Source organism: Ptychodera flava, chromosome 22, assembly GCF_041260155.1.
Source record: "Ptychodera flava strain L36383 chromosome 22, AS_Pfla_20210202, whole genome shotgun sequence".
Classification (NCBI taxonomy): domain Eukaryota; kingdom Metazoa; phylum Hemichordata; class Enteropneusta; family Ptychoderidae; genus Ptychodera; species Ptychodera flava.
The window spans coordinates 2,605,891-2,632,083 of NC_091949.1; the positions used below are offsets into that span (position 1 = coordinate 2,605,891).

Sequence of the window (26,193 nt, forward strand, 5' to 3'; positions counted from 1 at the left end):
CAGAAGTGAAAGGATTCTTAGCTCTACACTCTCATTTATGTGTTGGGACCTACAATTCTCATAAAAATGAGAGTGTGGAGCTAAGAATCCTTCATTTCTGTCTGAAGATAGCAGGATGCTTGAAACTTGAGTAATAGATATTTTTACTTTGCTTGAAGTAATTTTTGTTATTTTGTGTAACACTCTGCTATCCGCATCAATATATATATATATATATATATATATATATATATATATATATATATATATATATATATATATATATATATATATATATATATATATATATATATATATATATAAGTAATTGTTTATAATTGTGACTTGCAACTCTATGAATTGCCTAGCCTAATGGGCTTATAAGTCCCCATTCTATTAACTTTTAAACATTTATACAGTACAATTATGTATATATCACTATGCAGGTCAACACCGCTACTCTGTACTCACAGTTCTACCGGTCAATCTTGATGAAAACAATGCTCAACTGATAATAGATCACTATTTTACTTCTGACTGTACGGATGTCGTTTAATGTTTTCCTCTTTAAACTTTTAAGTATAGAATGTTTTGTTGATAACAGTTTACTAACAAAATGATCTCTTGTAACCGAAAATATTGAGTTGAAATGTTTCGTCTCTGTACATCATATCTAAGGCATTGTCCAATGTTTCAACATATTGCTTTACCTGACCCTTACACTCTCTATTTATTTCAACCATTGTGAGATGTCATGTGTCTTGAGAGATGGTGGCGTTCACGGAAAGTCTCGCCACAAATACCACAGCGAAGTTTCTCTTCTCGTTTTCGCTTGACAGAAGGATCAACCTGGTCTCGCTTGTGGTGAGTTCTCATGTGATAGACTAGATCACTCGTCATCCTAAATGTGGCATTGCACTTAGCACACCAATTTTGGGCAAAGTTAAGTGCGGTTGCCGTTAGAGGCATAATCGCCTGTGACGGTGATTTTTGGAGAGAGAATGGAATAGCAGGATCACCATCATAAAGTCGCGGGTACACAGGAAATGATGACAGCGCCCCCACTTCTGTTGAAGGAGGAGGTAATGGTACTCCAGTGAATCTCACCTGGTCAGAGCCGTTAGGTAATATGCCCGGCAAAACTCCGGATGAACTTTTCATGTTTAACTCAGAGAAATTTTTAAAGGCTCTTCTTATGCTATCGTAGTACTGAGAACTGCTATTTGGTGTTGGAAAGGCAGCCTTTGAAACTGGCGAAGTTTTCTGCAGGTAATCCAATATCCCTGCTTGTTGTACGAGTTGTTCAGCGCTCTGACTCGGTGGAGAAAATGCACTTTTACTTGTGGTCAACATATCTTGGTGAAAACCGGATCTGAAAGCGCCAACGGGGCAGGTTACGCCAATGACAGATGGGGAAGCTGATTTCCCAATATTTGGACCAACATCAGATCGTGTAGAGAACGTGGGTGCGTGAGTCAGCGGTGTTGGCGAAAGATGACGGCGATTAGTGATATTCTGTTCATCTGTGATATTGAGTAGATCATTAAAACGACTTGAAAATGGCCTTAAGCCAACTTGCGGTTTATAACCACTCAAGTTATAGGCCATTCCAATAGGTGACACTTTCCTTTCGGTGTGACCCTCTAAGTCATTGAAACGTAGCCTAGTATCAACTTCAGTCGAAAAGGACGAATCTGTCGACAATTTTCGTTTGGTAACTTCACGAAAAGCACTTCGCTTTACCTCGATCTTTTCCGGCAACGGATCAGTAGATTTCGGAGAGGGGGTTCCATCTTCATTTGCGCGGCTGTTCAGGAGATTTGTTACTGATTTGTAGTCAATGCGCTTATTACCTGCTCTACCATTGGTATTTTGCGCTTGATTTTTGCTGTATCCAAGCACGTCAGTTACTTCGTATTCTCGATCTCCAGGAATGCGTTTTGCGAGTAGAATATCCCGATGTCTTGGCTGGCCGTCATCTTTATTCTCACGCGTTGTTGGTGAGCCTGAACCATCTGTGCCGGTGGAAAAGTCCACATTGCCAGTTTGAAGTTGAAAGTGCCGCCTACTTAAATCGGTAGAACTATCAAATTCGTTGTTAATTTTGTTTTTTTCCAAAACCATGCAAGGCACCTCGCTGTAGGTTTTATCCTTGCTACAGTAACTTAGCAACGGTGGTATTGGCTTCAGTGATCTCTTCATCAAAGGTATAGAAAAATTCGATTTTGTCTTCTTGGATAAAGACACGTCTTCCAATTCCCTGTCATTTTCACCGTCAAACTTTCTTTTATTTGATGTCAATGGCGCCCTCTGCAAATCATCAAAGAATAAACGATGGCTACCGAATTCATCGGCCAACGAAATTTGCTGAGTAGAAAAGCCACCATTATTGGTGTGTTCATTTGCTTTATCTTCTCTGACACCGAGTTGCGATGATATCCCCTTGTTTAACATATGTGAGTCCATTCGGGTATTGTTGCTGTTCTTTGTTTCATACATGGCCAACATATTTGTCTTCTTAAGTAAAAGTTAATCCGACGACAGGTTGTGGCTAATCGATCCAATAATCTACAACACTATCCATCAGGTCAAACACATATCCAAAATTAAGAGATGAATGACCGTTATTTTCCGTCAGACTGAAGATTTAGAGGATGGTCAGTTACTGTTTTCAAAATGGTTTCCTAGAGCCATGAATGTCACGTCAACTGCAGCACTGTATATCTCTGTGAAATGCAAAATACCAAGAAAGCATTATCGGAAGGATAATCTTGGTGATGAGCAGACATCGAGTAGTGATCATTTAACTGAATTTATAAACTCTTTGTTCGTAGACACGTTGATAAAAAACGTTTACACTATTGTTGAATATGAGATAGAGACCGACAGCAACGATGCAATGAAAGCGGCCAAACGTTGATCGATGCCGCGGGCGTTCAGAATTCAAACATAGGCCATCTGTCGGCTCTTTGGGTCAAAGCCTGTATTCTCGGAGTGCTTTCGAAATTGTAACAAGACCTACGGAAGAGATGCACCACTACATTCGCACACAGTAGAGACAAAAATCACGTTTCAGAGATGAATCGAGAAATATTACACCACGTCAAGACGACGAAGAATACATTCACTGTGGAATACGACCCCGTTTCGTACATATGTCATCTCCCATACAAGCAATTAAAATAAAATTACTGAGACACGTGATAGGTGAAGCGAACTAGTGGGGTACAGATGGTACCCCAAGGCCGGTAGTTTGACTATAACATTCAGATCATAGGGATAGCTATATTTGTTAGTGTCTGGTTCACTTTACTGAGCAAAAATGAGAAAATGTGAAGTCAATATCATATTTGACATTTAAATTTAGCGGATTATGATTTGTTTTAGAATTTACGTATACAGGCTCTGCGTTCACGGTGGTGGTGCATGTACTTTGAGGATAGGATACATATTCGAGCCATGCATATTAAAATTATTGATCTAAGCACGCGAGCTGCACGCTCTGAACTCTAATGGTGAAAATCGACAAATGTTTTGTGGCAGCCTGGGGCTTTCAGAACCTGACACCCTGTATTGCCGACCCTGAACACCGAAAATACAACATTCTTTATACAATAAAAGATTTGCTCACCTATTTTATGTATTGTATCAACGGATCTCAGGCGAGTCTTGATACACAAGCCACACTGAACACTGCAACTGCTCCCTTTGCTTCTACCTGTGTGTGCATTCACCTTAGAAGTTGAGTTACCAAGGCGACGTCAAGAATTACCATACAGGACATGCGCAGACATAGATCTGTAAAAAAATGATAAGCGAGTCACAGTGAGATGATGATTCAATACGAATTGTTCTACTAGAGCTTATTGCACCGGTTTTTCCTCAAAATTATGAAAAGTTGCGGGCAATACTTATACACAAACGACGGGAAATCTGCATTTATATTTATAATTGTACAAGGCAAGTAATTCTCAGTGTCTTGTGTATCTGCTTCAGTAAAAGCAGCGTGGTACAGCTCCGTTGTGAGCCGTATGCGATGTGGACAATTTACGGCTGACTCGCAGCGTGTTTGCAAGGTTATATCTGATTGGTCGATTGTCACTATTCACAGCAACTTAGGGAGTTTATTTGTATTATTTCATTATAACGGTACGATTCTGCCAACCAATTGGATAACAGCTTCGAAATCGCTGCGAGTCGGCCCACAATTTATGGCATATGACATACGTCTTACCATACAGTGACATGACGACCGCAATTTCCATGGAAAGATCACAACTCACACACTAAAACGCATTTTGCTGTCCTGGATAATTGGAGCATACCATATCCCGGTCACCGAAATAGACATCAATATTGATCAACTATGTGAGATTATGACTTTAGCGTAGATCGCTAACGTTATAGAGTCAAATAAAGCATTTGGACGTCAGAGTGGGTACCATAAAACCAATATTTCAAAATTTGACATGAATATTTATTGCAGCACGGTTCATGACTCAATCATTTTTCAAGCTAAGTTGAAGTCACTTTACTTGAGCGAGCACTCAGCAGATGGAGCTTCCATACGATATTGAAGCATACTGTACTCTTTCAAGTCCCATAATTACCCCGGAGGTGCATTAGAATTACATTAACTGGTAATTAGGGCTGCAAAATGGACCTGAAAAGTAACCGTGTGAATAATGCGCTGTCCTTTTGGGAGAAAGAAATAAAAATGTTGAGACCCACAGTTTGTCACATCCAACATCCTGTTAATAAAAAGTACATATTCGCATTTTGTGAAGTCATGAATATTGGCAGATCGATATTTGATTTTATTGACTCACTCATATAACAAAGTTATGAAAAAGAGGAAATGGTAGAGCTTGATTATTATCTGAAGACTGTATTACTCGGAAACACCAGCTTATACCAGATGCATATCGTGATAGATCTAGACACTGTGCGCAGAGGTGACTGGTCGCTAATATTCGTAATCAATGATTGTTTGGTAAGGAGCCGAATAGTGCTGAGTGCGAGGTTTGTTTACCATCGTAATGACAATTTTCAATTTCAGATTCTATTTTTCAGTTTGGCAACGTTTAACCGTGAAAAATAAAATGCAATCGACATTAAACTAAAAATGTGACAGGAGAGAATGGCGGAAATATGACTAGCCAAGCGTTTGTTGCTCATGGAAGCAACTGCTGTCTAATCTTTCCATGTCAATTTTCAGGAATCACGGATCATTAGGGAATGTTCCAGTAATTTCCTGACCACTCAATACCGGTTTAAGTTATAACAATCAACTAAACCGAAGCGGAATTTATAACAGGATCATGCAAAATAATGCAGTCGTCCGTTTATTCATTGGGTTCAAAGTGACTGAAAGTAAACAGTTTCAACTTAGTAAATGAAGGAATAATAATCGACTCATTAAACTGATTTCAATGACACTGTTGTAAACCTTCCAATTTAACTTATCAAGTTATTTTCAGTCAGAATGATAGCGTTATTTGTCGGCTGTTCAAGGAAGTGGACCACGCAGACGTTTTGTATCGATCTGCACCGGCGTTTCGGTAAATTGATCAGAGGATGTTGGTGAGCAGACAGCAAGTTCAGTGCCTTTAACTGCCCTTACTCGTAATTTCCTACCATTCAAATGTCTGTAACTCACTTGCATTCATCTAGGTCTATTTTTGTTGCGTTTTGCATGGAAACGAAGCTTGACGCCTTTTTTTACTTTTTAATGACCATAAGTAGTGTTTTTATGATTATGTTATCGTTGACTGGAAATATTTTATAAAAATTTTATTTCTCATATCACCAAGAAATTATGAATTCAATAATAAGAGTAGAAAAATGGTCTGACAGTGGAAACGTTTTAGAGGACGAATCAAAATGTGGGGCAAAGTACCCTAATTACATCTGGTTGCTTTCACTGTTATGTATATGGCATCGAGTCGGACACAGGTGTTTTCATAAATGAAGGAATTTGGTATTATCGTGGACAAAATTACACTTTTGTTCATCAAGTCAACTTTCAAAATATACAACATTCAACAGGCTAAGTACTTACTCTATGTTATTTCTTCAGCACGACAAAAACCTACACCTTCATAGTGATCTAAACTCTTTCACTAGTCATGATATATTTTAATGAATTATTTCTTAAAATCTAGCGTACTACTTGATCTACGTGCCATTGCTGCTTGGAAAGAAGAAAGACATATGTTTGCACTTGGATTGTTGATGGAGCGAATGGTGAATGTTGGTCTTTTTTCACAAAGCAATGAGGAATAGGAAATTGATGATATTTCACATCATTTGGCCCATTTCCAATAAACATTACTTTAATTTACGTCATATGTGTATATTTCCGACAGCTTTTCATCAATGTCAGAATTATGTAATGTGTCAAAAAATAACTGTTGTCTCACAGATTACCCCCTTCTTCAATTAATACACGTGTTGGACGGTAGCGAGCTCGTCAGCTTCCTGGCTGCAACTTCTAGATTTCTTGTTACCTAGCATATGGCTAATCACAATTGGGAGCTAAAACACATAGCCTGGAGGGTTCGTCGGATAGACATCTTGTCCCAACGGACTGCATTTATCAATACTGAAGAAACGATGTCACGGACTCTCCACATAAAAACCTGAAAAGTTCAGTATGACTGATAACCATTGTAATCACCGCTATTGTAACGTCACTGCTATCTTCATCTCCTACGAAGTTGTCTTTCCTTCTCAAATGGTAATTGAAAGCTGATTTTTTTTCATTCTAAAAGCCGATAAAACTGTATCTTGAGGCGAGAGCATGCTGAGAGTTTTATAAGCTAAACATGAATGTTTCCATAGTGACTAAACCGACGCCGAAATCCTTTGTGCGACTCGAAACATGAATTGTAGCGAGCACATGTCATAAAATTATGATTTAAAGTTGGCCTGTCTGTTTGCTTTAGACGAAATAGTTCATTCCGATTTTTTACATTGTTTTCTGAAAAATTGTTTGGTCACAGTTTTGAGTAAATTTTGTGAAAAACATTAAACTGATCTTTCTTGTGGTCAAAACCAAGCATTTTTTATGAAAGAGCTGAAAAAATATGAATCGCCGGGCTTTTAATCTGTTTCTGTCGAGGTTGTCATCATCACGTGAGGAGCTGGCATCATGTATTTTGAGATATAAACATTTCTACATAATCATAAACGGCAAAGTTTATCGAAAAGGTTTTCGCTTTGTAAATGCTTTTTATCTTGTGATGTAGTTGAAAAGTTTAGAGGTGACATGTAATCCCAGTTTATCATATTGTAGAGGACGAATCGTCCGTTGGGCTTGGAGGGCATTGTTCCTCACAACATATTGGTAGAGGTGGAGTCGTCCATTGGCTAGGAAGGCATTGGCCCTCGTACCATATTGGTAGAGGCCGAGTCGTCCATTGGCTGGGAAGGCATTGGCCCTCGTACCATATTGGTAGAGGCCGAGTCGTCCATTGGCTGGGAAGGCATTGGCCCTCGTACCATATTGGTAGAGGCCGAAACGTTCATTGGGAGAGCATCGACCCTCATATTACTGTACTATAAAACATAACTATTTTACTATCTACCATATACTGTAGTTGTGTATTGAATACATTGACAATGATTCGTAAATCTAAAAATAACATTTCTGCATCTTCGATAAATCCCAGCATATCCTATTGGTAGAGGATTAAACATCTTCTCAATTTAGACAAAAGCCTTCAAAATGATTTTAAAGAACACGGCATGGATAAAACTTCAATGCATAGAAATGTCTGACCAATTACTAAACGGTGGACTAGAAGAACACGAGACTCCATCTTCTGCATGACAAAAATCTAGTTTACTTAGAGGGTCTTCCAATCGTGACTAGAATAGAACCCCTAAGATTACTTTGCTTTGTGAAATTGTTATGTGTGTGCTCAGTCTTCATGATGGGTTTTGTAAACGGTCAAACTTCGACAAAATCCATATTTTTCAATACAAAGCATCGCGTGTAATACATTTGTGATCACGTGCCGGGGAGATTGATATCACCGCTTTTGCCCGTTCTGTATACCATGAAAAGTGAGGCCTTATGTCACTCTATTGAATAGTATGAGTTACGTTATACGAAACTGTTGAAGAAATTCATCAATAATTTGGCCAAAGTAAAGAATTTGGAGCCATACCTTTCATCTTTCATATTATCGCGCGTGAAGGGTCACAAGTATATTTAAATTTGAAAAAAAAAAACGTTTATGTAAAATACAAAAATACTTATACTAAACATATTATCAAATGCAATCTTGCTAACTGTAGATTATAAATGATGACCTTGCGTCACGTTGGATTGGAGAGTTCGGTAGATCGTGCGATTCAAATGAAACATTTGTTTGGACTTTGAGGTTCAAGAGAGTGAGGTCACGCACGGAAATACATTCTTGTCTTGTGACTTCCCCAGTATTTTGATCGGTGATGTTTTCTGTGTCGAGATGCCCGTAACACTAGTATTTGCCGTCAATTATTTTATGACTTATCATGAAATTTGAACTGACAAACAAACAAAATCTTTGATCAGGTGTTTGTCGATCAACGATGGTTGTATGAACAAACGTTCAAATTTTCATAACAACGGTCTCGATTTAAACACGGCTTAAGGCAATACTAAATTTGATGAAGAGTATCGCTAAATTGCTGTGCCTGACAAGTGAATTGACGCAACAAAATTAACTTGCATGTCTCAAATACTGCCTATACAGAGACGTGTTCATAACGCACAGTCCTGCATTCTTGACTAATGTTGCAGAACATTTGCGGCCAGCAACTAAGCTATTTTTAAATGGTACATGTAGTGTAACGCCTTGCAGTTTAGTTGAAATTCCAATTCCGCCATCAAAAGTCTTAGTTGTTGTTGTATTTATTTGCTTAAATTAATTTCTTTTGCAATTTTTAAACTGAATGTCTGTTAACATCTAGTACATATGCATGATAAAGCCCGATCGGGTCCTATATCATGTCATGTATACATTAATAGCTGTGAGTCCTAACACTTCACAGGATGTGGTTGGCCGTCACGCTTTTCATTTTTTAACCCTCTCTTCTACACAACGTGCGACAAGAAAGTGTAAGTTTATGATGAGGCATGGCAAAATTTTATATTACAAGATGGCGAATTATTTTATGCGTGCTAATGATTCAATAATGATCAGATCTTCAAAATCTGTTAAATGTACATTTCGAAATAGCATAATGATTTTACAAAATTCATAATACATAAGTGAAACGCCTATTCGAAGTCAAGTTTGTAAACTCCTGATTTCATACATTAGTGCCTCCAGGGAAAGACATGGCGACAACATTTGACCTGGAATCGTGATCAACTACTGTACATTGGGAATCTACTTACCAGCAGATATAGCTGGCAAACACATGCCGCTCTGTAAGGAAATGGACAGCGGTGATATCCATCAAAACCATGCACCATTTTGATGTACTCAAATGATGATATTTAAAGAAAAATGTGCTACTTCATGGAGAATAGGACTATTCAGGATTATAGAATGTCTTTCAGCTTATCACGTATGTATACTTTTTGAGAATAATTATTTCAGGAAAACGTGCCACTGATCAAAGTAACTGAGAACTGTTAAAATGTCATGTACATACAGCGCACTAAACGTGGTGAACTGCACGGAACCATCTAGAACTATACAAAAACAAAACAAAATACGTGCTCTTCACAGCATGTCTTACACATCTCTGCTTGCGGCACCGCAAATGGCACGAAAGGGCCACAAACAGCACGAAGGGCCGCAAATACTCGAGAAAGGAACAAAGGAACAAACTGCCAGTTCGAACATAGGGGGTCCAATCTCCGATGATGACGATGATGATGATTAAATATTTAAAAATGAAGATAAATAAACATATATTTGGACTCAGTAAATTTGTTTATGTTGTTGTTATTGTTGTTGTCGTTGTTGATACTATTTGCAGAAAAGAACAAAGTATGCGCTGCAAATTTCAACACAGCCTAACTATACATGTGCGTCGCAAATTCAATACAGCCTAACTATACATGTGCGTTGCAAATTCAATACAGCCTAACTATACATGTGCGTTGCTGCCTAACTATACATGTGCGTTGCAAATTCAATACAGCCTAACATTACCCAAGGGGTGTCACTTCATTGCCACACACTTTTTTCGATCGCCAAAAATGCACCTAGCATGCATCGAAATCGGTAAAATTCGACGTAGGGTCAAAGCACATTAGTCCTTCTCAATAATACTCCAACATTTTTACCTCTTACCGATGAAAAGTCGAGAAATCAGCAAGTTTTTCAGCGTATCTGGACGTCTCTTACATTTCAGATTTAAAAGGCGAGGCAGTGTATTGAGTCACGTGGGCGCTTTTCAAATCGAACCAATAGCAGAGCTCGCCAAAATGCACCCAGCAAGCATCGAGAGCGGTAAAATTCGATGTAGGGTCAGAGCCCGTACTGAACGAATGGGCCCAGCGTGAAAACCCGGCAGTAACGTAAGTTTCTCACGTCTTTGGAAGACTATGGGTGACACTGTCTGCGTGCGTCTGCATACGAAATTCTGGTAACTTTAACAGTTTCCAGTTCACCCGTAGCAAGAGATCGTTCTTTCCAAAGATGTGAGAAACTTACGTTGCCTCCGGGTTTTCACGCTGGTCCATTCAGCTCTGCTATTGGTTCGATTTGAAAAGCGCCCACGTGACTCAATACACTGCCTCGCCTTTTAAATCTGAAATGTAAGAGACGTCCAGATACGCTGAAAAACTTGCTGATTTCTCGACTTTTCATCGGTAAGAGGTAAAAATGTTGGAGTATTATTGAGAAGGACTAATGTGCTTTGACCCTACGTCGAATTTTACCGATTTCGATGCATGCTAGGTGCATTTTTGGCGATCGAAAAAAGTGTGTGGCAATGAAGTGACACCCCTTGGGTAATGTTAGGCTGTATTGAATTTGCAACGCACATGTATAGTTAGGCAGCAACGCACATGTATAGTTAGGCTGTATTGAATTTGCAACGCACATGTATAGTTAGGCAGCAACGCACATGTATAGTTAGGCTGTATTGAATTTGCAACGCACATGTATAGTTAGGCTGTATTGAATTTGCGACGCACATGTATAGTTAGGCTGTGTTGAAATTTGCAGCGCATACTTTGTTCTTTTCTGCAAATAGTATCAACAACGACAACAACAATAACAACAACAATAACAACAAATTTACTGAGTCCAATATATGTTTATTTATCTTCATTTTTAAATATTTAATCATCATCATCGTCATCATCGGAGATTGGACCCCCTATGGTTCGAATGCTTCAAAAGACTACATTATTTGATACAGAACGCCGGTCAGCCATCAAAAGCCTTGCTCAGGATATGTCATGAAATGGCTTATTAAAGAGCGGCAGAATCTTATTCCGTTTTACTCTCTTATGCGTGTCTAACCAAGTGAACCAGTGGTACGATGAGTGTAATATTTGTTAGAGTTGAAGTTGAAAAGATTTGGAGAGAACAAAAAAAGCCAAGCGGTAATGCTCGGAATGACTGCGAACAAACGTTTTATGCACAATAGTTGATAAGTGGGGCTGAGTTACGTCAGAAATTATTAACTGTCTTAGTCTGATCACTCTAATCACTTTGAACTTTTTCATACGTCTGTTTCAGTTTACTTCTGTCATTCTCCAGTAGTGTGCTGTACTTATTTCGCGTTTCATTCTCAAAGGAAACGTGATTTTCTGATAATTTTTCACCGTTCCTGCCAAATTATGCACGGGTTGACAATTTATTTTTATTTTAATGGGGGAAATTTTTCATCCACAATAATGATTTTATAAATAAGATAAAAAGCGACAAGTCATAATGTTACCATGAAACGTGGCATCAAAAATTGACGCACGTGAATCCCGGAAATAACGAGATAGGAAACTCTTAACGTTATTCCTGTCATCCGTATTTTATGAACATACCTGTTCATATTCGTGCATTTTAAAGACTGACTCATACAGAGTTTTGCTTTGTTCAACTCGGAAACGAACGGTCTACACACACGTGACCGGCAACGATATTTTCTGTTGACAGTTACGGGCTCATAAATGTCATATTATTTCGTTCCTCCTTTGTGTACAGATGCAGCTGTATCTAGTCAGAAAAAAGTGACAGAGAAAACAGAAACGATCACGGCACTCTTGGGAAACATACCTTGCGTAATTCGATCCATCTGGCGGCTCTTGAAAGGTGGCAGATCACGTTCGACTTAGCCAGTTAGTTTGTAAAGATGCTATCGTTAAAGATATCCGAAATGTGCGCACCATGTTGTGAATATATTGAGATCAAATGACTTTACGAAAGCATGAGTGGAATCCTTTATGTGTAGCACTGAAAGAATAAAATCGAACTGAAAATAGCACTTGGCTTCAATTCAATGTGCAATGATTTGAACAACCTTAAACTTGTGCAAAACTTGGTAGCAGATTTGTTCCATCGATTGGCGTTGCTATTTCAGCAGTTGTTTTGTATTGCATGATGTGCTATACCTATGGACTTCTATTCTCACTGTAAGTATGTTACAGACACGAACATCAACACATCTCCCCAACAGACGACGATTCTGTTGTAACCAACTTGAAAACATCACAAATCAATAAGTGAAATACGCGATTTCCAGCATTATAGGCGATTAAAATTTTGCTGTTTTCAATGTTTTAGTTGAAAAACCAATTGAGGGAAATTTTATTGAATGATTTAGTACCATTTATTGAACGCGGTAGCTCTACATTTCAATTGTCTACTTTGGGACAAATTTTACTGAATATAATCACACGTCAATGGGGAATCAAAATTACCTGATTAGAAGAACAGAATATGACGCCTTTATAGTATGTTTATGGCAAAGAAACGTTACTTAATTTGCCGATAAGGATACAAAATAGCAGGTCCTCTGTGCAGTGCGTATTTGACAAGGCAGCATGTTTAGGTAGATCTGTTATTGAACTTTGCTTACCATTAGTGGCTCTATTGTGAGTTTAAAAAATAGTTACTTGAGTCTATTTCAACCGTGTTGGTACGTGTATTTCAACGTGGAACCACTTTTCCAGGAGCACCATTGAATGTTTAGCATCCGTTATTTCACAGTCTCAAAAAAGACACGCATTGCTTAATTACAGTTAAGTTAATCCAACCTAACAACTATCCGCACCACATGAATAGCCATGGGATAAGAAGAATTTTAAGTGATTTTGACTAAACAATTCGACCTAGGTTCAGTTTCGCCGTTTGGATACCACGATGAATGACGGCGCATTTTGAATTAAACTTGTCAAAAAATCACAGTACACTGAAAATAAAGTATGATTTCATTGACATGTACTTCCTCTTTCACTTTTATGGCGTGCTCACATCTCAGTCATATAAAGCGTGCTCACATCTCAGTCCTGTATAGCGTGCTCACATCATCTCAGTCCTACATACACTCAGTGTGACAGTTTTCGGACGACCTCAGTTTTCGGACATTTAATGACATGCTATTCGTTGTACTCACTTCGCTCTGTATTGATCGCGTTTTACAAGTCATAGTACTGCATATTAAGTCAGGTGATGCTGCTGTCCCGTTTTGGATAGTTTTTTTTCGGTAGAAGCTATTTTGGGCGATACAAACTTGGTGAAGTTAGACACACCGTACGATACAAGGCGTCGAAAGCAACACACAGAGACAGTCCATGTCCGATATGTAAGCGCCATACACTTCGAAATATAGTTGCGTCGTCCATGGATTAAACGTAACTAATTTATCACGAAATATTTATATACAGTTTTCTAAACACACCTTAATTGAAAATCGGGGGTTTGAAGTTTCAAAATATCAATATTTAGCCCCTACAATCATATTCCAAATACGACGTCCGATTACTACGCACTCAACTTGGGGTCAAAAATTTGACAACTTTTACCCTCTAAATACCACTTCCGTCGTGTTAACAGTTTGAGGATAAACACAATAAAGTTTCGAATGGTATGATAATAAAATTTTGTTGTGCTTGCCATTTATGAAACGGCTTTGGGCGAAATTCACCATCCTATCCGAAAACTGTCACACTGAGTGTAGCGTGCTCACATCTCAGTCATGCATGGCGTGCTAACATCTCAGTCCTGTATAGAATAGCGTGCTCACATCTCAGTCCTGTATAGAATAGTGTGCTCACATCTCAGTCATGTATAGCGTGCTAACATCTCAGTCATATATAGCGTGCTCACATCTCAGTCCTGTATAAAATAGCGTGGTCACATCTCAGTCATGCATAGCGTGCTAACATCATCTCAGTCCTACATAGCGTGCTAACATCTCAGTCATATATAGCGTGCTCACATCTCAGTCCTGTATAGAATAGCGTGCTAACATCTCAGTCATATATAGCGTGCTCACATCATCTCAGTCCTCAATAGCGTGCTTACATCTCAGTCATGCATAGCATGCTCACATCTCAGTCCTGCATAACGTGCTCACGTCTCAGTCCTGTATAGAACAGCATGCTCACATCTCACTCATGCATAGCGTGCTCACCTCTCAACCTAGCATAGCATGCTCACATATCAGTCCTTCATAGCTATAGTGCTTTATACGACCATGCCAGTCTAAGTCTGACAATATCATTTTGTATTTCTCAGTTTCATTGCATATGACGAGGCACACGTGCATTTTGAGACTAATTACATGTTTTGTTTTACCAATCTCCCTAAACATTTTCTCCTTTGTTGTCAATTGATACATGATCTACGATTTCATGACTGACGTTCTCTACATGTAAACGACAATCTGAATTTGGCGTCTTATTATCTAATACGGGCATAACTTTAAGCAAAAAGAATTATATTTGTCAGGGTTTGCTTTATTTTTCTGTCCTATGTTTAGCTCACGTGTTCACGCACGTGAGCTAATATCGTACAGATGTCTCTGTCTGCCTATCTGTCTGTCTGTCTGTCCGTCTGTCTGAGGAACGGTTCTTCGTGATGAAATCAAATCATGTACATAGCTTTTGTTTGGCAATGACGTTAGAACTGATACGTTTTTGGTGGGTGTGGCTTGTATAACTAATAACAATTCGCATAATTATTTCTTAAGAAATCAGATATTCTCAGAATGACGGTATCATATCTTATGGATCTTCTGACAGATGTTAATACGTTATTGGTGGGTATGGCTCGCATAACTTATGACAATTCTCATGATTATTTTTAAGAAATAAGACATTCTCAGAATGACAGTATCATATCTTATGAATCTTCTGACAGATGTTAATCGAGGAATCATATTGCAGATTTCAAGATAATTTAGAAGTTTTATGGCGATGGCCTTGCTTAGTATTTGTATATTTAACCAACTTTCATAATTAGGGAGGTAAATCTGTATTGACATGACGAAAGTTGATGAAACTTGCGATGTACGTTGGCGACACTGTGATATAAAAGTAATGGAAGTCGTTTTGCATTTTTACATCAGATAATTACGAATTTACATATTTAACGAACCTTCTTAATTAGGGATATATTTCTGGATTGACTGGACCGAAGTTGACGAAACTTATAACTTATAATGAAGATAGAAGATACTATGACATACCGTTAGTGAAAGTGATTAAGAATTTTAAAACCAGCTGTTTACCAATTTGCATATTTAATGACCTATACTAATTAAGACATAGGATTGGCAGGACATAAACGACGTTGCTATGTGTGTTGATGATATAATGATGTCACAGTAGTGAAGAACATTAGTATTTTACGTCAGCTAATTATTAATCTGAATATTTAATAACAATACCAACTTATGAAATTTAACAGGAAAGACTTGGCCAAAGTAGACAAACTTAATATGTATAATGATGAGACCATGTTTTTGTAGTTGTGAAAGGTATTTTGCATTTCACGTCAGGTAATCTATTATTTGCATATGTAAATAGTTTTCATAAGTTAGCATAATAATTTCAAAAACTTTACCAGGGCAATTAAACCTGCTACATAAAGTGGCGATGCAATGATATGGCAGTAGTGAAAGATATTTATCATTCCATTTCTGAATCAGCTAAATGCCGATTTGTATACGTAATGATTTTCGTTAATGGAAGCTATACATGATGAATATTGTTCGTGATGTTGATTATAACTTACAGACAATTGCAACATATAGTGAAACACGACAGTATTTTCAGTTCATATCTGGTTCTGTTCGAGTTTACAGATTTTTATTTAGAGAATGATGTATTGGTAAACCCGTCATTAAAATAACGGGTACAATTTTTGCCTGCTGTATACAGATGGTTCCTCGTTTGTGTAGGTCTGTGTTGGGCTGATGACCTGTAATCTGAATAGCTGTGTTGGGCCAATGATCTGTAATCTGTATAATATGTATACCATTAAACCAGCACCTCTTGTTTGTCAGCGTGGGTACAAATCGGTTTTGTAGGTATTTCATCATCGGATGGGAAAATTGGCAATCTTGAATAGCCTGGTAGAATAACAAAAGTGTGCTGTCGATGTTGTCACAGTTATTCATGATGTTACTGTTGTGTATGCTGCGTCAACGTCACCACTCTGATAAGACAGTGCTGATATTGTCGATAATATCCTATCTACTGAATCTGTGTTGAGTTTGTCTGCTATATAGCTTCAAGTCTCTAGACTACGACTGATTTAATGCATCAACTCACCAAGACCAAAAAATCTATCCCAAGTCAATAGTCAACAATCTACAGTAACACAAATGCACAGTAAGTGAGGCTACCCACAATTCTCCATGATCTGTACACACGGAGATCACTCACTGAACTGAAGCAAATTTCTTCTGTACACAGAACAACTCGGTCCATATTTCAAAATTCTGGCAACATAGTTCTGATAATCATAATTTTCTGATTTCTCACTGTGAATAATGAGAAGATCAACCCCTTTTCCGCGGAGGAGATAGCAATTTTGTAATTTTGTCGACACAGATTTTTGACAGCCATACACAATATTTTCAAGGAAACTAAGGGAATAAGTTGCATCTGTGTTGGCAAAAGAAAGGGTATTGATTTTTTTTAATGTTTGCAACAAAGGAAATTTGCATGTCTGACAGGTGGTATGATGAGACCATCTTAGTTGCTGATAACTTTATCTTGACAAGTGTGCAATTTTTAGCATCTTCAAACATCGACTTCTCATTCAATTTACTCTTGAATTTTAAACATAATCAATAATTTTGGAACATAGTTTTAACAAATAATCCTGAACTTAAATTATAAGTTTAAAATTGTTAAGGAACTGATACAATTGAAAAAGCCTTTAGCAAAAAATGTCTGAGTGAACAAATCAAGGGGAATTGTGGGTAGCCTCACTTACTGTCAAATGTGTCTGCTAAATACAGAACCAACGTCTGTCATAAACAAATCGGTGTGAGCAATCCGACATCAGCCACTATCGCTATGTTGTAATATTTATTATAATTTATTTTTACTCATAGCATGTACTGAATTAAGTATATTTGGGTTTTTTTATTTTATAGGCATCAAACCAGTTTACCGAAACATAATTTGTCGTCATGTTTGTCACTTAACCTAATATCCCAGAGTTGCTGGGTTGTTCAGTTGGTTGGAAGCTATTACAATATATCGATCAGATTTACCCATAGGCCTACTTATTACGACAATATACACACGATACAGTTGGATTCTAAAGATTCTTTAACTTTATCTTTGAGAGCTGTATTTTGTTTTCGTTTGGACTTGAAAACAATTTGCTTGTTTTTATTTTTTTCCTTCCTATCTCAGGAAACTAATAATTGCCACATTCTGTCAAGTGGGAAGATTAACAGGTCTCGCATAAACAGCTCTAACTTTTTGAATACATCAATCGAGCTTTCAAAAGCAATACTTTTCTGTCCTGGTTATACTATTACTTTGTGCCGGCATGCCTCTTCATTCGAGAATTAAAAGTGTTAAAGTCAGAAATACATCGTCTTTTGATGATGCTATTTCACATGGATGTTATAATAGGATGAACACTCGGCACTACAAAGTTCGCTCACATATTATTTTGTGATATTGTCGAAGTTTTTGAAATGCATAATGGATGTCAAACGTGACGGAAAGTGCACAGTTGCATGAACATGTATACAGAGACAGACAATGGTTATTTGATGCTGGCATGTTCAAATGCCTTACAATACAGGCGGTGAAATGTTGGATAGTCGCTTAAAAAGACCGATATTGACCAAAACTAACCCAAGGCTGAGATTAATAATACACACTAGAAACACCCGAAGCAGCGAGCTGGTGAGAAGGTACAGGCAAAGGAATCGCACACGGGTATAACTGTTGGCACACTTTACAACTACTTGAAAAATTGATTGAGATGATTAGAATGATTTTACAGAGTAGATTTATCAATTTTTGAAATATGTGTATACCGTTGTTATCTCATACTATTGAACTTTTAAGGGATTACTCCGTTGTTCTATGATTCTCAATCTTCAATCATTATTCCACCGTGACGTACAAGTTTGGAAAAACATGTTAATGGAAATAATTCACAATAACTTACTTCCAACTACGTAGTCTATGACTGTTACAAAATTCACTCACTTCTACGATTTCCCACGCTTAAAATTAAATTTTAAAATTTTAATACATTCACATTTGAGTAGTTGCAGGTCGTACTTGTAAAATTGGCGATGTTCAATATTTCTGGAATATATGAATGAATGACATCAATAATAAGCTGACTGTACGATTACACTTTTGTTATCATATTAGAAGGCATGTCATTGGTGCAACGTAACTGTCAACTGATTCGTGACGAAAATCTTCTTTATTTTCTCTGTATTCCCCTAGTTTCAATAACAGCTGTTAATCTAAATAATTACATTATATGTTTTACCTTTATCAGACAAGGTTGACGTCTTGATTGCATCTAACTCTGTCTGTCAATGACTGATGCAAATTACCTTGGAAGTCTGAACTAAAATATCGATCTACGACTTGCTCACCTTTAACTTTTTTCCACGTTTGATATATTTGGCTCATCAGTAATGATTACACGGTTAAGTGTACAGACATAAAGGAGCGTGTGGTGAGCCAGAAATCGTTTGGTTATTCGACGTGTCGTTCTGTAGGTCACTGCATAAATTATTCAGGTAAGAAAACGATCATCATCAATTAGCCGTTATTAGAAGTTTTGTTTCAGACGATCGAACATAATCAGTGATATTAAAGTAATATACATACTGCTGGACGATGCTGCATATCAGGCTATTAATAATTAACGGTTGAGTTATAATGAAAGAATAACAAAACATAACGTTTTCTAATCAATTTATGATGACGCTCGCCCTTATCTTTCTCCCGGTTGTATTATCTCTTTCTAATCGAAACACCCTTTGCTCGATGTCACCGATTTTAGAAGGAAGCCGTGAAACATCGCATTTATTCGCTTTAGCTTATCATATCTGTATTAAGACGAGACGACACGAGACAATATGAACTTCACCCAAATCAACGTGACAATATGGAAATAGATTAGTAGCAGATAACTGACCATTCAGTTTGCTTTCTCAAAGTCTTTCTTTTACAAAGTAGCCTTTCAAAACATTTACATATCAATCAAGAGTAATGGACGTCTTCTGCATTACCAGGCCATTCGGGTTATCTATGAATATTTATTTATTAATCTTATCTGTGTCCGTTTTATCTGTATACCTATGCATAACATACCTTTCAGATAAGCTTTTCCTTACCTCTAATGCTGTCCTTGCTGGTAGATTGTTGTTATCAATGAATGTACGTCTGTATGTCATTCAAACCTTCTGTTGAAAAATTTACTGTTATTTTGTGTGTTTCATCTAAAGTGTTCGACACTTTGACCAAATTAAAAGCCTATAAGCCGGCATTTTCGCAAAACGTTTTTCATTTCTTTGACAAAATTACGCTATATAGTGTTCTGAACAACGAGATGATACCGGTTGATATTTCACACAAATATGGTAGGAACTGACCTGGCACTGTCGAAGATAGTCATGTGCACGTGCCTGTACAAATGAGGTAATTAATTCTATGAATCAGCATCGAACATAGACAAATGATGACAGCTTTTTCATCGCACGTTTACAACTTTGCCCAAAGTGAAAAATGAGGTGATAGAAATGAGAGCCAAACCTGCTGTTCAGACAAATTATACGTCATCTCGGGAATGCCAGCGGCTAGCAAGGACTATTTGAGGAACAAATTAGCTTTTGGGCAGAGATTCAAGCCTTACTTTAAGATAATACCATTTCCTCCCCTTTTTATTAACGCTGAAAATGCTTATCAGATTTTGTCGAAGACATATGCAGCGGAACTTAGGTTAATTTCGAGGAATGTAGATCCTGATCACACTAACCCTCTAAATGACATCGACTTTACATATTCGAAATTTTAAGCTATGGCAGAAATTCACAAAATCTTGTTCATTGATATATGTGGAGTTGATGTAAACGTATGAACGTGTTGCGATAAGTAACTAGGTGAATAGAGAAGCACGCTTTGACCCTTCATCATATTATGTTTTAACTAAAGTGGAATAAAATTATTCATTGTGCGAACACATTCCCGCGTGCTACTTTCAACTACCATATTGTGATATCAAACAATGTCCATCGGCCCGAAAATAATATTTTAGATAAGGCATTTTTGCAACTAAATAGGACGGTTGTATACGAACTAAAATCTCAAGCTTACTGGCTTTTGCAAAGAGCTTCGTATATTTTGTGCTCGACGTGATACAGCTATGGCTCTTAGTTGAACAAATTGCCGACGACAAATTTTACCGCCTGTTCTTCTAGTGGGTGCAGGTGCGCTCCTAGCCACTAATCATTTTGCAAGCCCACTAGAGATTTAGCGCCAATTCTCAAAAGATTTGATGGTGACGTCACATGGCCTATAAAGGCTAATAATTTAAATGGTATTTGGGAGACCATATGTCGTAGAATCTTGTGATGTCTGCTGCAACTTTCAAAATGTGCCCGTGGAGCGGGAAACCCTACAACCAACCCCCTTAAGCTCTGCAATAAGGGTCTGTCTTCAACCAGCCGTCGTTGAAATATTACCCATCGAGTCGACAAATAGAAATGTATAAACCATGTTTGTACGTATGGTTGTGACAAATGGATTCAAAAATTGAAACACGCGCATTTATTCGATCCATATTGTCAAACAGATACAAGCTAACAAGAAAACATTTTTGGACTATTGACATAATTTAAATACTGAACTTGAATCGTCCGATTTCGCATTTGTAGTATCGTTCTTGATTTATTTACTCTGTGATACTCTGTTGTTTTCCTAATAATTTCAAGCTGTCAAACAATTAGGTTTCATTCGATATGCCTGCTTTTACGTCTCGAATCTGCTTTTGACCTAGGTGAACACACCGGAAAATATTGGCTGCATCATTTTTTATAAGAGATGGTGGTTCTTTATGACCATTATTTGCTGTATTAGTTTTGATCTATCACTTTTGTTTGCTATGTTCTCTTTCGTCTTTATTGCCGTCCATCGTCGGCTCTCTTGCTGAAAATGAAATCTAACTTTCATGGCATCAATGCCAACACGGCTTTTAACTTACGCATTATAATGCATGCTATATAAGTTGCAAGTATAAAGGTACCGTTCATAAGTAATTCGAAGGCTCCTGCCATGAACAATTCCTGATCTCTAATCAATGGTTCCCCAAAACAAATTTACTGAGCGACGAACAGAACAAACGTTCTGAAACAATACATTAACACAATTGAAATAATTGTGCTAGGGTTATTTGAGGTGAGGTAAAAAGAGCAAGCTAGGGGAACCATTGAGATGTCTTTCCAAAACAAATAATGCCTTTAACATGCTGTTGTATAGTCTACATATGACGACCGATAAGACATGAATCATTGACAAATTCACACAATATGCACTTTGCCACTCTACTGGTCTTCAAGTGCTTAAAGTTAATCCCTTCCCACTACGGAAATCCATCGAGTGGACGCTTTCGCATCACGTAAAACATAAACCGCCACAGTCGTATTATTAAAATTACGCGAATGAAAGCATTACCTCTAACATGGTTTTGTTATTTGCGACGCGTATTCTTACGTTCACGTTGGAAGTATTATTGTAATTGCACATTGTCTGTATGCACTCCTAGTAGAAAGAGATCCGGTATTTTTCATGTTCATGTTTGCTTTTGTTACACTGACAGCAAGTGTGACAGTTACAATTTTTATTTTTAAAAAGTGAATAGTCAAGCGGTTGTCAAAACGCGAACAGACTTGCCCTGAATAAATAGCAAGCCATATCAATCATTTCTGTTTCATTAAATTGAAACAAAAAATAATATTCACATTTTTAATACTTGTTTGCATTTTATAAGGTTGATGGAGAGCTTCAAAGAATAAAACATAGTGTATAAAGCAGCACACGGGGGTCGAATAAAACAAGCGATGTGAGCCTGGTTTCTACATAACTGACGTGAATACATACTTCCCAGCCTCAAACCGAAAATAGACGACGAGTAATCGCCCAGACGACGAGTAATCGCGCATTCGCGCTGAACACATTAAGGCTTATAAACAAAATGCGAAAACTGAGAAAATGTACGCGTTCATGATATTCGGGGAAAACGAATGTCACTGGTTTTAATCTACTGTAAAGGTCAGTAATAAGAGTACATAGGGACGGAGATACATGTATTCTAGACAGGATAACGAGAGAAAGCGTTGCTTGATAAAACTGACAACATTTTAGGCTATACAGAGAGAATTACGTGCTTCTCGGCCATGGTGAGTATTTGTCCTCACATGAGTGATGTGATGAATTTCTACTCATGTCATTCAATCCAAAATAATTCGATCGAACGAGCACTTGAGTAATGAAGCAATCGGTAAGTCTATCAGTTGATCATTACATCGATTCCAATAAAGACAGATGAACAGTGGTATTCTGGGTAATCTACGATTGGTTTACAACTGATCATCATTAATTACAGTACAAATGGTCGATCGATTGATTAAGTGGCTGATAGGCATGGATTGATATTGCTGGTGTTTTTACATATATAAGTTTAATATCAACCTTAATGAAATGGTTATATGCAGTCTGATCACACCACCGAGTACAAAACTTAACTAGCATACATTATGGAATATGCCCAGTCTTTTGAAGACAGATGCCGTACACTATAGGCAATGCAATGATACAAGATTGTCTCGGTAGGCTAATTGGCGGATGTATATGTGGATCATACTGTTACAATTCCTTTAAAATCAAGAGTGAAGGGAGATTAAGTGTGCACAGTTACAATCTCAGAAATGACATTGCGAGTTTTTTCGTCACATCGTATGAATTCTATTTTCTTTTCATTGCAAAAAATGTATTCCCTTGACAGTTTCACTAAATATTACAAACTCATATCTCGGATATTGACTTCTGATTTCTTGAAAAATAATTTTGTTGTACATTTGTCTAAACTTTGAGGTCTAAAAATTTTCACCTCTTTTTTGTTCTGATCTATTGAATCTTTTCGCAAGCGGAAGATATGAGGAGACAACGTAATATGCACAATCTCATGGCGTCTTTCCAAAGCAGATTTGTTTTCCTGAAACGGATGCAATAAAAACTGAATAAACTTGTCACTTACTATCAGCAAATCAGAACCAGAAATATGATATTTACCGTGATTACGTCAATGGACAGTCAGAGGCGTCAAGGACACTGTTGTTCTGTTGTCTTCCTCGGATGTATGTGAACACCCATTGCAATCTGCAAATTTGAAGGTTTCTAACTGGAGAAGCTTCAATTTTACCCATATGTTGCCACTCACTAAATTGACAAGAAATCAACATTGGGAGCCAAGCAGTGTAAACTACCACATTAAATTCCACCAAAGGTTTTTTTTTTAACTCAATCAGAAGTCGACATTTACCGCAGTTTCTGTTTCTAGTCTTGATAGCAAGCTGAGTTAGTTTTAATATGTCCATGAATGCCTCGAAGAAATTTCATGCTAAATGAAATTAAACTAGCTTCAAGATATAGTACACGTTCGCCTGACTCTCATCAGAAATTATTTTTTCTCTCAAATATGAAAGCAAACTGGGTAGAAGTCTATCTTCTTATGAAACGAAATTATTAACTTTATCAGTGAAATTTCGTGATCGTAACATTTCTCCCTCAATAGCTTCCCACAGTTTTTTTTTAAATCCACGATACCATAGCTACTATTTACGCTGTTGAACACTTGGTGTGTTCCCATTTCAGAAAAATTTAGTTGTTTTATTAGACATTGGGTATTCATAATTAAAGCAAGGTTTCAGTGCATGCTATATAACATATATTTCTCAAACGTTGACCACGCCGACGCTTTCAATTCCCCTTGGCGGTCTTAGTGCCTCTTTCATAAATCATTTTAAGAAGACATATTCCGTTTAAGATTACCGAATGTCGCTTTTTATAGCCTAGGTGATGCATTTTCATTTAAGTGTATCAGTTAATGACATCAAAATGGTGTTCAATTGCAATGTCATTGTAAACAATATAAAGTTTGAAAAAAAATGCAAAATTCCAAGTTGCTTGCATTTCATATTCTGTTGTGTCTGAATACTGACGATACAATGCATTTCACCGAAAAGTAGTTTTTCCGGTAATTTTCTTCAACGATATTGGAAGTTGTAGTGGTAAGCATGAGAAGTTTACGTGCCGGTAAGTGGCTATGTTTCCAAATTATAAAAAAACGTTCCGGGATACTGATCCGTCTTTGAAGTGGCGGAAACAACATCATCCCCAATTGCGTGCAATTTTGACACGGTTTTAATAATTCACTCACTGCTCTCGATAAGCCATAATTATTTTACGGGTTTCCATTGTGAGTGTCAACACATGGCTTTCAATCCTTGATATGTCACGCTCAGTGCTCTGTGGGATGAAACAACAGTCTAACGAGTTGTTTACGTTGATTTGGTAACACCAAATGATGAGTACTGTCGGTCGAGGAAAACGCCCTGCGATCTTGGTTGATGAAAATCATCAAATGAAGAGAGAAACACGAAGGCTAAATTATGAAATACTGTCACCATTCGCCGGTCATTTGAACGTAAACGTGCAGATGCAAATGTCGACTCGTGAAGTAATTAATTATTATTTCTTAACAATGACGCTCATTTACATCAAGATAAGGTAAAATACGATAACATTGTCGCAAATTTGAACTGTACGTCTTCCAATTTCTGATCATAGTGTAACTGTCTGTCTGTATCAAATACCTCTGACAAAAAGCTGCTTTTCAATTATCACGTCCGCAAGATCTCGAAAGTTAGGGTGCATAATTGACAAAATTAAATAGAAAACAAACGGTATCTACGCAGTCTTTCCTTGCGTATTGGTGTAATAACCATAGATTGGAGTGCTTTGCCGATATGAATGAAATTCGGCCTGAAATATCAAGACTAGCGTTTGTCATGTGAAGTAACTGCCATAATATGGTTTTGTCACAACACTGACAAAGACGACGCAGACTATAGCACTATTACACAGAATGCTCAGATACAAAGAACATAAAATGTGTCATTCAATGTCTTTCTCTAAAGGACCACACAGTCTTAATAGTATTGGAGGTAAAACATTGAAATGGGCCTTATCTCTAAGGTTTGGGTCACATAATACTTGCACGTGTTGCCATGTTTCTAACGAGAAAATAAATACACAGTATTGTGGTGCTGTAACACAAGCCTTTCAATTGCGACCAAAGACGTTTTGAATAGCCCAGCTAAACTAGCATATGCTGTTCTGGAGTCGAAGCCTGCCACGCGAAGCGTCCTCATGTCTTCCACCATTCATCCGTGATCGAGATGAAGAATGAATCTGCGGTACAGTCAGCTAACGCCATCCTAATTTAACAAGGCCGAATAATTCCAGCAAAAACCTACCTTCTGCTCTTGTCTGTCCGCTCGATCACCAATGTAATGCCGTCCCGATACGACCAGAGCCCTTTGCTATCACGGGCGTACAAATCTGTTATTATTACAAACGCTACGACCAATCTGTTCCAATTTCAATTCACCGAAGAACAGTGTTTACACCGCTCCGGTTTGCCTTGCCAGTTTGAGCAAACGATGCATGTATAAGAGTCCCGTGGGGCGCGCTGTCGA

At 37.6% G+C, this 26,193-nt stretch overlaps 1 protein-coding gene across 1 annotated transcript; it reads right to left on the bottom strand.

The window, feature by feature from the left end:
- Positions 1-315: 315 nt before the first annotated feature.
- Positions 316-26,164, bottom strand: LOC139122452 (uncharacterized). Its single transcript, XM_070687832.1, has 3 exons — positions 25,972-26,164; positions 3,611-3,777; positions 316-2,705 (listed from the first exon to the last, which is right to left on the bottom strand). Exon 3 carries the CDS (start codon positions 2,485-2,487, stop codon positions 715-717), a length of 1,773 nt encoding a protein of 590 aa, XP_070543933.1. The 5' UTR covers positions 2,488-2,705; positions 3,611-3,777; positions 25,972-26,164; the 3' UTR covers positions 316-714.
- Positions 26,165-26,193: the final 29 nt, after the last annotated feature.

Coding starts and splice junctions, on each gene's coding strand:
- LOC139122452 (XM_070687832.1), bottom strand. CDS start 2,487: ATGTTGGCCATGTATGAAACAAAGAACAGCAACAATACCCGAATGGAC.